This window comes from Helobdella robusta, assembly GCF_000326865.2.
Source record: "Helobdella robusta unplaced genomic scaffold HELROscaffold_43, whole genome shotgun sequence".
NCBI lineage: Eukaryota > Metazoa > Annelida > Clitellata > Rhynchobdellida > Glossiphoniidae > Helobdella > Helobdella robusta.
The window spans coordinates 57,382-72,513 of record NW_008705028.1 but is presented as its reverse complement, the minus strand read 5'-3'; the positions used below and the strand labels follow the sequence as shown (position 1 = coordinate 72,513).

Genomic DNA, 15,132 nt, shown 5'->3' with positions numbered 1-15,132 from the left:
CAATTTCACTGAACTAAATTTCAGTATTAATTTATTTGTTTTAATATTTAATTTAATACTATTTTACTAACTTTTTATATACATTTATATTTTTAACCATAAATTTAATTTGTACATGTTTTGCATTGTTTTCACTAACAAAGGTTTCTCGTTATTTTCTTAATAATTTTATTACACATTTAATATGCATTCTAATTTTATAAAAATATTTCATGCTATTCTTATTTTCATAGGCTCTGAAGATGGACTTCCCGAAACAGCGCTGTTAGCCTTACCATGTCTATTGTTTTAAATAAATACGAGTTTAATAAATTCAGACTTGTTGAGTGTTCATTAAAGAAAGTCATTAATGCAAAATGGGCATATATCTTCAATGATGTTTGTATTAAAGAAAACCTCGTTCCGAAATATATATATATATATATATATATATATATATATATATATATATATATATATATATATATATATATGTATATATATAGGCGAGACCATATTTTATACAGTGTTGTTTGAATTTTACCGAATTGTTAAAAATACCCCTTACAAAATACCAAAAACACATCTCAAACCTCTTCTTCAAATCTGTACCACTGAAGCACCATTCCACACCCCATAGGCAAGCTATACAAGAAGCAAATTGACGGTGTAGCCATGGACTCACCACTAGGTGTCACTCGCAAATTTCTTCTTAGGACATCTTAAAAGCAAAACGTTTAGAGGCAATCTGGAATTAAAAACCAACATTTACGGCAGATATGTTGACTATATCTTCGTCGCATTCGGTCCGGTGTAAGTCAATCAGCTACTAGCAACCCTGAACCTATCAAAATTGAATTTAACTATCGAGCACGAAAGTGAAAATTCATGGACATTTCTGGATGTTTTTGTAACGCATGACGAACAAAGATTTACTACTCCCGTATACGCTAAACCAACATATGAAGGTATTTGTTTAAATGGGCAAGATCGAATGCACTGAACAATTCAAATTAAGTACAATAAAATCCTTTGTGAACCGGACATTCACGCATTCGTCTTCAACTGGGGATCGCAATACAAAACTGAAAAGAATTGCTAATTTACTAGTAAGCAATGGCTACAAAACATTACCCGTTGAAAGCACCATTCAAATAAGATCACAGCAAGATAGCATTATATTCAAAAACAACAATGACAACGACATAACTCTATATTACAGAAATCATATGTTAACGGCACATAAAAAGGCGAAGTCGTCCTCAAAAAAATCATAAAAAGAAACGTTCCACCAATAAATGATACTAATAAAAAAACTCAGGATATATCACAGTAATTGTAAGACATCACAATTGGTCTTAAAGAACAACTGCACTCCTGAAGACCATTCTACTTTGAAGCGTAATCATGTAATTTGAATTTAAATGTTCTATTGACGATTGTACGCGTCAACAACTTCGTATATTGGTGTTACGACCACTTCACTATCAAGACGTCTCACAATGCATACACAAAGAGGAGCCATCGAATCTCACTTACGATTGATAAATGCACAGCTCTAATAACTCGCCAAATTTTTTACAACAACACAAAAATAATTTATCAAAACACCAGCGCAATACATCTAAAAATTGCAGAAAGTGTCCTAATAGATACCAATAAATCCCACAATGTGTGAGTATGGATGTGTGTGAGTAAGTACGGATGTAGATGTGTGTAGATGAGCGCGAATGAGTAGGGATGTGTGAGAATGTGTATGGATGTGTGAGTATGGATATCTGTAAATTTGCAATTTTCATTAAAATGTTGAAATTTGGAACAAGTAAATTTAATATTTCATTTTTTTTTCAGTTTTTTCCTTTTGTTTTTCTTGAGAACAAATGATTATTCATTTTTGAATAACACTTTTGCAGAACTTTGACAATTTAAGTTCCAGGTGGTTGTACTCGATGATTTCTTCAATGAACTCTATAACATTCATACTGCCTTCTTTTCGTTATGTTTTATCATTTTGACGAGGAAATAAAACAGTATTGTATTGAATTGAAGCGAATCTAATGAATTTTTCACGGTTTTTATAGCATGTAAAGAGATGTTTTTCGTGCAATTTGATGGAAATCCACTTACAGGTTTTTACCTCACAGCCCAAAAATAAATATGTAGTCTTATTTATTGAAGCTGACCCGGCGTACTTTGAAATGCTTTAGAAATGTTTTGTTGATAGCGGAGTAAAAGAAACAAAAATGAAATAGTTAACATAACATTTTATTTTTGTGTTTTCATCGAAAGTTTTCATGATCTATATTTTCATTACTATATTTTTTGCATTAACTTTTATGACATTTAATACCTGTTAAACACAAAGTTTAGTAAATTTTTACTTGTTTTCAAATATTTGACATCTTTTCCAGTATTTTCATGTTTCGGTAACTTTATAGCTGTGTGTGAGCCACACTCAACCAGGTCTCTTCCTTTTTTTTAATTTGTTGAAATTAACAGTAGATCCACATTCATGTTAAAAGCAAATATTTATTAAGGTTTTGGAATATGTTTCAATTTTTTCAAGATGTGGACCCTTGATTGATTTATGTAGAGGACCACATGTTAGAAATACAGGAAAGATTAAGGCACTACAAGTCACCAAAGTTAGCTGCATTTTTGTTTTGTTATTTAAATGTTGATACATTTTTGTAGAAGTAATAATATTGTTTAGTCGAATTGCGCTGCATTTGTTATTATTATTTGTTATTTGTTGATTATTTGTTATCTTTGCTGTTATTTGTAATCTTTTGATTGTAAAAAATCTCTCGTAGTATCTCTAGTATAAGAGAGAGGTTTGATGCGAAGTTGTAATTATGATTTATATAGTTACTTAAAATAAACTATAATCTATTGGAAATCTTGAACCTACGGAATAACGATAACTTGACAATCGTTGGAAGCTACAACACTATTTTGAAAATATAGAAATAAATGAAAATATGTAAATATATTGAAGTTATAACATTGGTGTTGGTAGTTAACGAGCGTCAAAGAGTTTTAACATTGGTCTCAGAAATGACATTTTTGATAGATCGAAACTTCCTGCAATAAAGAGTGCCAGCACTCGAAGAACTCGATGCAACTTATCTGAGCAAGGAATTACGCCAACAAACCTCGACTCGAAAGTAGCTTATATTGAAAGGTGGAAACGAAACAAGTACGCACTCAGTCATGGACGTTATATATAGAGGCACAACAAAGTATTGAAAATACTAGTGGAACTTATTTCCAATGTTTTTGATGAGGCAAATTCAAATTCACCCGGTAAACTAAGAAAAATCCACTTCCTAAGAGTTGGATCAAACCACAAGGAGTGAAGTTTGCAACCGAAGAAGTATTTTTGAAAACGGCAGGGATTCGAAGGGTCATGACAGTACAAAGGATATAGGAACGAGACCTGACTTTATAATACAGTCGTTATCAGCTGACACTGTTATTTTAGTCGAACTGACTACTGTGTGAGGCTAATATAGCAGCAAGTCACGCTCTAAAAACTGCCATATATGAAAAATTAGTTAGTGAAATAAAAGAACGCGAGTTAAGGTGTTTGAAGATTGTGCAAGAGGTGTTGTGGGTTGTTCAGTTTAAAACGTTTTGAAAGATCTGGTTTAGCAGGTAAAAGGCGGTCAAGTTGTAGGAAAAACATAGGACATACGGCCAAACAAGCGTCTTACTGGATATGGTTATTTAGAAAGAAAAATGTTCGTTATTCCTTAGGTTAAAGATTTCTGATAAATGAACACAAATGCTTCAAACGCAAACTTTTTAGAACGCTTATTTGAATCTAACCGTATTAGAAACATCAAGCTAATCCAAGTATTTACAATTAATCAATCTTCGTTTAGCGTCCAGAGACCTAATTCCCCGAGGTAGGACGTTGTTTTCTTTGCCATCAGTTTTTTGCGCCAAATTAGATGATCAGTTGTATCCATTTCATTTAAATTTAGAGCTTTCATGTCTTGCTCGATTGTTTGCGACCAGGACTTCTTTGGACGGCGTTTGGGACGTGCGCCAGGTACTTCAACATCTGCAAGAAAAGTTATGGCACTGTTTCCACTTCGTTTGACGACCAAACCACCACAGACAGTGTTGCCGGCATTCGTCCTTTATATCATCTAAACCAGCACGACGCAGGATTTCGGTAGATTTAATGTGGTCATTCAGATTAATTCGTTGCATCCATCGGAGCATTTTCATGTCGGTTCGTTGAAGTTGTTGTTCCAGTTTGGTTGTCATTGGCCATGTTTCTGCTCCATATAACAACACCGGACGTATCACAGATTTATAAAGTCTTGATCGTAGTGGTTGTGGGATGTCACGCCGCATCAATATAAAGGCAAGGAGATGCCATTTATTCCAGACTGCATGCTCGAACGGCAGCTTCAGCTGTTCCAGTACAATCCAGAACATCCCCTAGATATTGAAACGATGTGACTTTCCTTGGGGAACTCCAACGCCGATGTCAAATGCATCTGTGTTTCCAACTTCCAACCGTTGTGCTGACGAAAATCTTAGTATTCGATACATTTCCATCACAAGTCGAACAAGGTATTCTGGAATGAGTTGTCGACGAAGACTCCACCTGATTGCTTCACGGGGAACTCAATCAAATGCTTTTTCAAGGTCTACAAAAATGTGCGATAGTTGTTGATGCTTTGCGAGGTACTTCTCTTGCAGTTGCCGAAGGATGTGAATTGCATCAATTGTTGATTTCCCTGCTAGGAAACCAAATTGATAATTTCCGATTGTGATGCACGACGTTAATCTTCTCTCAATGATTTTTTCGACAATTTTCATGGAGTGTTCTAACGGACGTATACCCCGATATGATGAACAGTTCAATGGATCACCTTTGCCTTTGTATAGCGGAACTGTCATGCTATAGCTCCATTGAGTCGGCATGGGCAAAGTTGTAGTAATGTTTGGATACCTGCAGTACCAGATGCTTTGATAATGTCATTTGTGAGTCCCTAGGGCCCTGCTGCCATTCCATTCTTCATAGCTTCTATAGTGATGTCTGGAATCGGACCTTCGATGGGTGGAGCGTCAAAGTTGACTTGATGGGATTTGTTTCATTTAATAGTATTTCTCCACTGTAGCTTGATCTCATCTTGTTCAATCCATGAAACTACATAAACCACAATAACAACTTCACATCAAACCTTTGCTGGTCACCTCTCTATCCACAAATCTTTATATTGTTCTGCACTAGATTTTTAGCATGGATTCGGTTATCTATTTACAGTCCTCTAAGGTTTACAATCGAAAGATTTCAAATATAACAAAGACAATAATAATTATGAAAACAAATAATATTGCGCAATTTGATCATTCCAGCGGTTATAACAATATATATTGTTTATTTTCAATTGATGGAAAGGAGTTTACCGAAAGCTGAGTTTTTAAATAATTAGATAAATATTATTTATTGTTACATATTATTATAAATTAAGCGTCTGTCAATATCGTCGGACCCTTTGCAATAAACATGAATTAGTTGCTGTCGTCTAAATTGATAAAACTGTTGTGCATCATATGTTATTAAAACGATGTCTTTAATACACCATTGCATCAGAGTTCATCATCATACTGGGAAGGAAAAGCTGATGCAGAGACTCTGCAGAGAATTTATGGCATCTCATTCCCTGATACAAAACAAATGAAAGAGTGGCAGAAGATTCAAGAGGAAGCTGCTAAACGGGATCACAGAAAAATTGGCAGGGTTTGTCTGTTATTATTGAATTAAAATTATTATTTTTGTTTCTAATTTCGAAACACTTTTTACATTTTGTATTGTTTTCATATTAAATATTAATGTTTTATACTCTGCATCAAAATTCCAATTTTGTAAGTTCTAATTACATAAATTTATATAATAATAACTTATCCTTTATTTTGCCTAATATTTAATATCAATATTTAATTATTATTATATTATATTTATATATTTAATTATATTATTAATATTAATATTTAATAAATTTACCTATAATATGGTTTACTTCTTTGTGATAATATCATTCTCGAACAAATTTTTTAACTATCCAGTAATTTTAGTATTGTTTTTTCTCTCCAAAAACATGTTAATATAAACGTAGATACATATTTATAGTTATTAATTTAATATTTTCTTTTTTTATTTTTTTTTTGTTGATTGAAAAGGTGGCTGTGCTTGATGAGTCTTTTTTGACTCTTCTCAATCATCCTGAGCCTTGTCCTTTTTATTCTTTGAGGGGTTCTAATAAAATTGTCTTGTATTGTAAAATCCAAACACTATTTTTGTGTTTGGATCTTATTCTAATATTTAATTGATTTTTATTTCAAGTAACAGTGTCTGCATATCTATACTAACTATATTAATAATTTTTTTAATTAATGTTGAAATGTTAAAATTGTGATAATTCTGTTTTGCTAGGAACAGGAATTATTTTTTTTTCATGAGTTGAGTCCAGGGAGCTGTTTCTTCCTGCCAAGAGGCGCTCACGTTTATAACTTACTCTGTGATCTCATTAAGGTTTGTGTTTTATAAGGCATTTATCATTTGCATATTTACTTTTTATATATTTATCAAAACTTGTAAATTAGATTAGACATCTAGTTCAAAAATCTATTTTATTATTAAAATAGAGTTGCAAATTGTTTTTAGTTCTTTTAAAATTTATTAGTGGTTTACTAAGAAGTAATTTATTTATTTATTTATTGTAAATATTATGGTTAAGAATGTCGAATAAATTAAATTAAAAGGTTTGAATTGCAACTCTGAACCACTAACAATTTTACACATATTATCTATATATCTTTTATTATGTTCTTCATATCTTCATCCATTCTGTGATACGTCCGGTGTTATTATATGGTGCAGAAACATGGCCAATGACAACCAAACTGGAACAACAACTTCAACGAACCGACATGAAAATGCTCCGTTGTATACAACGAATTAGTCTGAAGGACCACATCAAATCTACCGAAATCCTGCGTCGGTTTAGATGATATAAAGGACGAATGCCGGCAACACCGTCTGCGGTGGTTTGGTCATGTCAAACGAAGTGGAAACAGTGCCATAACTTCTCTTGCAGATGTTGAAGTACCTGGCACACGTCCCAAAGGCCGTCCAAAGAAGTCCTGGTCGCAAACAATCGAGCAAGACATGAAAGCTCTAAATTTAAATGAAATGGATACGACTGATCGTCTAAGTTGGCGCAAAAAGTTGATGGCAACGAAAACAACGTCCTACCTCGGGAAACCGGGTCTTTGGACGCTAAACGAAGATTGATTGATTGATCTTCATCCATTGATATGAAGCAGCCATCTTCGCCACAAAGGCTGTTTATCCGACGTACACGTGTATGTTCACGCGCAAGCACCGCATCATTTACGTTTAATATATATACTGATAGCCATTGAGATGTTTGACTCAGCGCGCATTTTGAACTACTGAGTCATCTCGCTGACCAACATTGCAGCAACTTACGTCTTCTCCCCATTTACCAACCTCGGAAGAATGGACGGCTGGGTTGGCCGGGGGTCAACTACCCGGATTAACCTGTAGCATCAGCAGGATTTGATTCCGGGTCGTGGGAGTAGTAGGCGGGCACGGTAACCTAATAGAACAAGTGAATAATTTGTCAAATAACTTTGTCAATTAAATGGAAATTAAATCTGAAATGACAAAATAAACCGCTGAAATGTCTCAAAGGTTATTTTGAGTGGAAAGTTATCTATTAAAGTTTATACAACTTGTTGATTTAGAAGTGCTTATGCATAAGTGATAATAACAAAAAAGATGACAAACATTTGTTTTTCTATTGAGAGAGGTTTTAACCAGACTTGAGGAAAAGGACATTTAATTTTTTTGGCCATTAGTTTATAATTTGTCAAATGTCACTTGAAGGTATGAAAATTAATTAGCTACTAAACTGTAATTTTTTTTATTCTGTATTATGCAGCTCTGACATATGCAAAACCGCTTACATATTATGTATGCACGCGCAAGCACCGTATTGTACGCTCACGGCGTATGATTGACTTTGAGTTTCGGACCGATGGTATTCAAACCAAGCAATCTCGCAACTGCTGTAAGACATGACACTTATACCGATTGAGCTAACTCACCGATTGGCATAAAATAAATTACTAAAAAAGAGTATAATTAGTATGATTACCACCATAATGAACTATAATAATAATTCCAAAACAATTAGTTATGCACTGACGATGATGGTTTAACAACGAAATAACTATTGATAAAATGTGTTAATAGAAATAAAGTTTCAATTTTCAATCAATCATCGTTTAGCGTCCAGAGACCCAATTCTCCCGAGGTAGGACGTTGTTTTCTTTGCTATCAATTTTTTGTGCCAAATTAGACGATCAGTTGTATCTATTTCATTTAAATTTAGAGCTTTCATGTCTTGCTCGATTGTTTGCGACCAGGACTTTTTTGGACGGCGTTTGGGACGTGTGCCAGGTACTTCAACATCTGCAAGAGAAGTTATGGCACTGTTTCCACTTCGTTTAACATGACCAAACCACCTCAGACGGTGTTGCCGGCATTCGACTTTTATCATCTAAACAAGCACGACGCAGGATTTCGGTAGATTTGATGTGGTCCTTCAGACTAATTCGTTGCATCCATCGGAGCATTTTCATATCGGTTCGGTGAACTTGAGAAGTTGTTCCAGTTTGTTTGTCATTGGCCATGTTTCTGGACCATATAACACCGGACGTATCACAGATTTATAAAGTCTTGATCGTAGTGGTAGTGGGATGTCACGCCGCATCAATGTAGAGGCAAGGAGATGCCATTTATTTCAGGCTGCACGTATGCGTGTTCGAACGGCGGCTTCAGCTGTTCCAGTACAATCCAGAACATCTCCTAGATATTGAAACGATGTGACTTTCTCTACCTTAATGGCTTCAAAAATATTGCTATTTCGAATTTGTTGTTGGGGATTGATGCAAGCAGGACAAACAAAATTGGACACTTTAGATAAAGTACCAATTATTTTTGAACAACGTTTGTGGCACCACTGGTTACACTGCTGACACTTGGTTGAATTGTTACCTACACCAGCTTTACAAACTGAGCAGGACCATCGTCCAGTAGCTGTGGATTGGATGGGTTCACCAGTGTTCATTGCTTTGGTTTTGCTAATGTTGACTTTGAATCCATGATTGGCGAGTCTGGTGTTCCAATCTTCAAACATCTGTGCTGCATTCTGCTCAGACGTGGCTGTTAAAACGATATCATCAGCATATATTAGATTCCAAATGTCACCAGTGCGTATCGGTTTTGTGATTTCTTCCATCACAGTTATAAATAACAGTGGACTGAGAATCGAGCCTTGGTGAACTCCAACGCCGATGTCAAATGCATCTGTCTTTCCAACTGTTGTGCTGACAAGAGTCTTAGTATTTGTATACATTTCCATCACAAGTCGAATAATATATTCTGGAGTGAGTTGTCGACGTAGACTCCACCTGATTGCTTCACGGGGAACTCGATCAAATGCTTTTTCAAGGTCTACAAAAATGTGTGATAGTTGTTGATGCTTTGCGAGGTTCTTCTCTTGCAGTTGCCGAAGGATGTGAATTGCATCAATTTTTGATTTCCCCGCTAGAAAACCAAATTGATAATTTCCCATTGTGATGCACGATGTTAATCTTTTCTCAATGATTTTCTCGACAATTTTCAGGGAGAGTTCTAACAGACGTATACTCCGATATGATGAACAGTTTAATGGATCACCTTTGCCTATGTATAGCGGGACTGTCATGCTATAGTTCTATTCAGTCGGCATTAAGCAATTTCTCCAGATTTCACGGCAAAGTTGTAGTAACGTTTGGATACCTGCAGTACCAGATGCTTTGATAATGTCATCTATGAGTCCCTAGGGCCCTGCTGCCTTTCCATCCTTCATAGCTTTCAGAGCTTCTGTAAGCTCCTCTACAGTGATGTCTGACATCGGACCTTCGATGGGTGGAGTGTCAAAGTTAACATTGATGGGATTTGTTTTGTTTAACAGACGGTTGATGTATTCTCTCCACTGTAGCTTGATCTCATCTTGTTCAAGAACCATCTCATTTTTGTCATTTTGAGGCACCAACTACGTCTTTTTTCGTACGCTTTGCTTGTTTTGCTATACGATACAGAGATTTTTTTTGTTCACCTTTGCTTTGCTCTCTGCACTGATTTGTCCGAGCCAGTGCAACTTGACGTCTTGCATAGTTGTTCTTCTCACGGAAACTTTTATGATCATCTACAGACTTTGATTTTTGCCATTGCTTGTATGCAACTTTCTTTTCAGCTATTGCATTTTGTACACTGTCATTCCACCACCAAGTGTCCCGTTCATGCTGACGTTTTGTACCAGTTTTCCCACAAACTGTAGTTGCAGCGTTTATCAAAACGGTCTTGTATGTACTCCAATCTGTACTGGCTTGCGATTGGTGTTCTAACTGTGTGGCGACAATCTGTTGAAATTTTTCTCGATGAATATTGCTTTTCATTTATTTTCATTATTTCTTCATGAATAATTATATATATATATATATATATATATATGTATATATATATATAGATACATATATATATATATATGTATACCATATATATATAATAAGTTTTATCTCAAGATACATACATACAACATAATATTTTCTGGCTGTTTTGTTATAACAGAGTGAATACAAAAAGAGAGGATTTACCGAAGTTGTGTCACCTAACATCTACAACATTAAACTATGGGAGACATCAGGCCATTGGCAGCATTACGCTGTTAGTACTCTTGAACATTATTTATCTTGAAAGTTTAACACGACTATGTTCACAGACTTTGCTGGTGATATTAATTTATAGTCGCAAGTATGTAAACATTTCGTCGAACATAACTAAATGAATTTGTTTTTAAACAATGAAGCAAGACAACATTAGAAGTGAAGCTTAATTTTGCTTTGATTAATGGTTAGCTTTTGAGCGACTAGCTTGTTTAAGAGATTAAAATTTAGGCACAAAAAAGACGTCCAGTTTGAAAGGGTCTGGAATAATTTTTTTTCTGTATATATATATATCCTTAGATACATTAACGTCTTATTTTTTTTGGAAATTTATGTGATTTTGCAGTTGCTGGGCCTATTTTTTGGAACAGCCTACCTATTGAATTACGTATATATTGGTTATCATTAGCTGGATTTAGAAAACGTCTAAAGACATACCTATTTGGTAACTCCTAGTGATCTCCACCGATGATGGTTTTGCTTTCAACATGCTTTATGCGACGAGAGCGCTGATGAAAAGCAATTATAATTGGCGCTATATAAATACAAAATTTGATTTGCTTGATATATATATATATGTATATATCAATATATATATATATATATATATATATCAAGCTTATATATATATATATGTGCTTGATATATATATATATATATATCAAGCATATATATATATAAGCCTTAATCCTATATATATATATATATATATATATATATATATATATAGGATTAAGGCTGTCAGTAATGCAATTATTGATGAAAATGTCAGTAATGCAATTATTGATAAAAATCACAGCATGTTCCGTGTTAGTTAGCTTCCTGTTTAATTTTTCGATTTTTCTAACGGTAGATCGTAAATCATTGTCAAGTTTCTTGAGTTCATAACGAAAAATTATATTTATTTTAAGCGTGATAGAACATATAAGCCTTTTGCTATTCCTATACCATCTTCGATGTTTGAATTGATACGTTGTGTATTATGTGGCCAAATGCTCAAGTATATATATATACTGTGTCTCTACAATGTTAGTTCTTTTTTTGTTTATCAAGAATACTTAACGGTCATTTAATTAGTTATCACTATCTTCAACTTTGTGCAGAATGACACTCACGTGTCATTATCGTCGATGATTCCTCTGTTTCTAAATTTATTAATGCGAAGGATTCAAAATTTTTGTGTTATTTGGACTCGACTAATCGTAAATTATACTGGTTGTTATTTTGGTTGTTTGTTGTCCAAGATTTGCCTAGTAATTATAGTTTTGTGTTTCTTTTTCATGTAATATTTATATATATATATCAATCAATCAATCTTCGTTTTACGTCTAGAGACCCGGTTTCCCGAGGTAGGACGTTTATATATATTTATAAATTTTTTTTTTTTTCTAAATTTCATTCAACTTAATGCTTTATGTACCCTCTCTCTCTCTCTCTCTCTCTCTCTCTCTCTATATATATATATATATATATATATATATATATATATATAGTATTGTATGAATTGTTGGCATTTCCAGAATTGTTGGCATTTCCAACAATTCGGTAGAAATCATAATGCCAACATTTTGGTAGAATTATTACAATACTGTATAAAATATGATCTCCTTCCAACAAATATATATATATATATATGTGTGTGTGTGTGTGTGTGTGTGTGTGTGTGTGTGTTTATTTCCTCTGCCGATTGTCTTCAGCCAAAGAGGCCAATATGGCTTGTCGCCATCCGTTTCTGTTTTTTGCAGTATCTTCTAGTGTTACTCTAGTTCTTCCAGTAGTTCTTCCGTGTGTATTGATAGCCCAGGTCTTTCCAAATCTCGACTAAGACACTCGTTTTATCTCGTTTTAGATCTGCCTTTTAATCTTTTCTTCTCTGGTTGATACTTCCAAATTTTATTTGTTGTTTTGAACTCTTCTATTTTCATCATATGTCCTGCCCACTTAAATCTCCTCTTCTTTATAATCAATCAATCAATCAATCTTCGTTTTGCGTCCAGAGACCCGGTTTCCCGAGGTAGGACGTTGTTCTCTTTGCCATCAACTTTTTGCGCCAACTTAGACGATCAGTTGTATCCATTTCATTTAAATTTAGAGCTTTCATGTCTTGCTCGATAGTTTGCGACCAGGACTTCTTTGGACGGCCTTTGGGACGTGTGCCAGGTACTTCAACATCTGCAAGAGAAGTTATGGCACTGTTTCCACTTCGTTTGACATGACCAAACCACCGCAGACGTTGTTGCCGGCATTCGTCCTTTATATCATCTAAACCAGCACGACGCAGGATTTCGGTAGATTTAATGTGGTCCTTCAGACTAATTCGTTGCATCCATCGGAGCATTTTCATGTCGGTTCGTTGAAGTTGTTGTTCCAGTTTGGTTGTCATTGGCCATGTTTCTGCAACATATAACAACACCGTACGTATCACAAATTTATAAAGTCTTGATCGTAATGGTAGTGGGATGTTACGCCGTATCAATATTGAGGCAAGGAGATGCCATTTATTCCAGGCTGCACGTATGCGTGTTCGAACCTTGATGGCTTCAAAAACAGTGCTATTTCTAATTTGTTGTTGTGGATTGATGCAAGCAGGACAAACAAAATTGTCACGCCCCATCAATATAGAGGCAAGGAGATGTCAATTATTCCAGGCTGCACTATGCGTGCTCGAACGGCAGCTTCAGCTGTTCCAGTAAAATCCAGAACATCCCCTAGATATTGAAATAATGGGACTTTCTCTACCTTAATGGTTTCAAAAAAAGTGCTATTTCGAATTTGTTGTTGAGGATTGATGCAAGCAGGACAAACAAAATTGGACACTTTAGATAAAGTACCAATTATTTGTGAACAACGTTTGTGACACCACTAGTTACACTGCTGACACAGCTTTACAAACTGAACAGTAGTTGTGGATTGGATGGGTTCACCAGTGTTCATTGCTTTGGTTTTGCTGATGTTGACTTTGAACTCTTTATAACATTTGACTCCTCTTTATAACTTTATAACTCCTCTTTATAACTTTATAACTCCTCTTCTTTATAACATCACTAATATTCATTTTTTCTGCTCTTTTCCTGATTTTCTTATTTTTTAAATGATTCTTGTAGCCTATTCACATCATTCTTCTGATCCACATGTTTTCCCAGGCATCCAACTTTTTTCATGGTTCTCGTTAATGCTCACGACTCAGCCCCATATATCAAAACCGGGGCCATCATAGCATTGTAGGTTCTTAGTTCGACTAAAATACTTCTGCTAGCCCTTTCTTTTTTTTCAATTCCTCTATTAAGACTTAATATATGTATATATATATATATATATATAATCCCACTTAATTGAGTTGTGTTATCTTAAGCCTTATTCGACAGGCTTATATATATATATATCGCGACACCTCAATTTGAGTTTTTTGGTTACAATAATTGAGTTGCGTTATCCCCTAACAACGAGATGTTGTTCTTACCTAATGGTCGCGACACTTATATATATATATATATATATATATATATATATATATATATATATATATATAATCCCACTTAATTGAGTTGTGTTATCTTAAGCCTTATTCTACAGGCTACTGACGAGTCTCGTGAAAGACGAAACGTACGTCTGGCCTATGGCGGGTAATGGTTTACGAATAATATCTCTTGCGACTGAATGGGTTCTTAAACCTTGTAACAACGAGATGTTGTTCTTACCTATTGGTCGCGACACCTCAATTTGAGTTTCTTGGTTACAATAATTGAGTTGCGTTATCTTAAGCCTTATTCGACAGGCTACTGACGAGTCTCGTGAGAGACGAAAGTACGTTTCGTCTGGCCTATGGCGGGTAATAGTTTACCAATAATATCTCTTGCGACTGAATGGGTTCTTAAACCTTGTAACAACGAGATGTTGTTCTTACCTATTGGTCGCGACACCTCAATTTGAGTTTCTTGGTTACAATAATTGAGTTGCGTTATCTTAGGCCTTATTCGACAGGCTACTGACGAGTCTCGTGAGAGATGAAACGTACGTCTGGCCTATGGCGGGTAATAGTTTACCAATAATATCTCATGCGACTGAATGGGTTCTTAAACCTTGTAACAACGAGATGTTGTTCTTACCTATTGGTCGCGACACCTCAATTTGAGTTTCTTGGTTACAATAATTGAGTTGCGTTATCTTAGGCCTTATTCGACAGGCTACTGACGAGTCTCGTGAGAGATGAAACGTACGTCTGGCCTATGGCGGGTAATAGTTTACCAATAATATCTCATGCGACTGAATGGGTTCTTAAACCTTGTAACAACGAGATGTTGTTCTTACCTATTGGTCGCGACACCTCAATTG

The 15,132-nt window shown here is 34.9% G+C and overlaps 1 protein-coding gene across 1 annotated transcript in view; it reads left to right on the top strand.

The window, feature by feature from the left end:
- The window catches only part of HELRODRAFT_85090 (hypothetical protein), a gene marked incomplete at both ends in the record, with an annotated part of 69,728 nt that overhangs the window by 28,166 nt on the left and 26,430 nt on the right, over positions 1-15,132 (top strand). The window contains 4 exons of the mRNA XM_009025654.1: positions 2,546-2,624; positions 5,597-5,743; positions 6,437-6,535; positions 10,706-10,801. Coding sequence (XP_009023902.1) covers positions 2,546-2,624; positions 5,597-5,743; positions 6,437-6,535; positions 10,706-10,801 — 421 coding nt within the window. The remainder of the gene's footprint in view (positions 1-2,545; positions 2,625-5,596; positions 5,744-6,436; positions 6,536-10,705; positions 10,802-15,132) is intronic.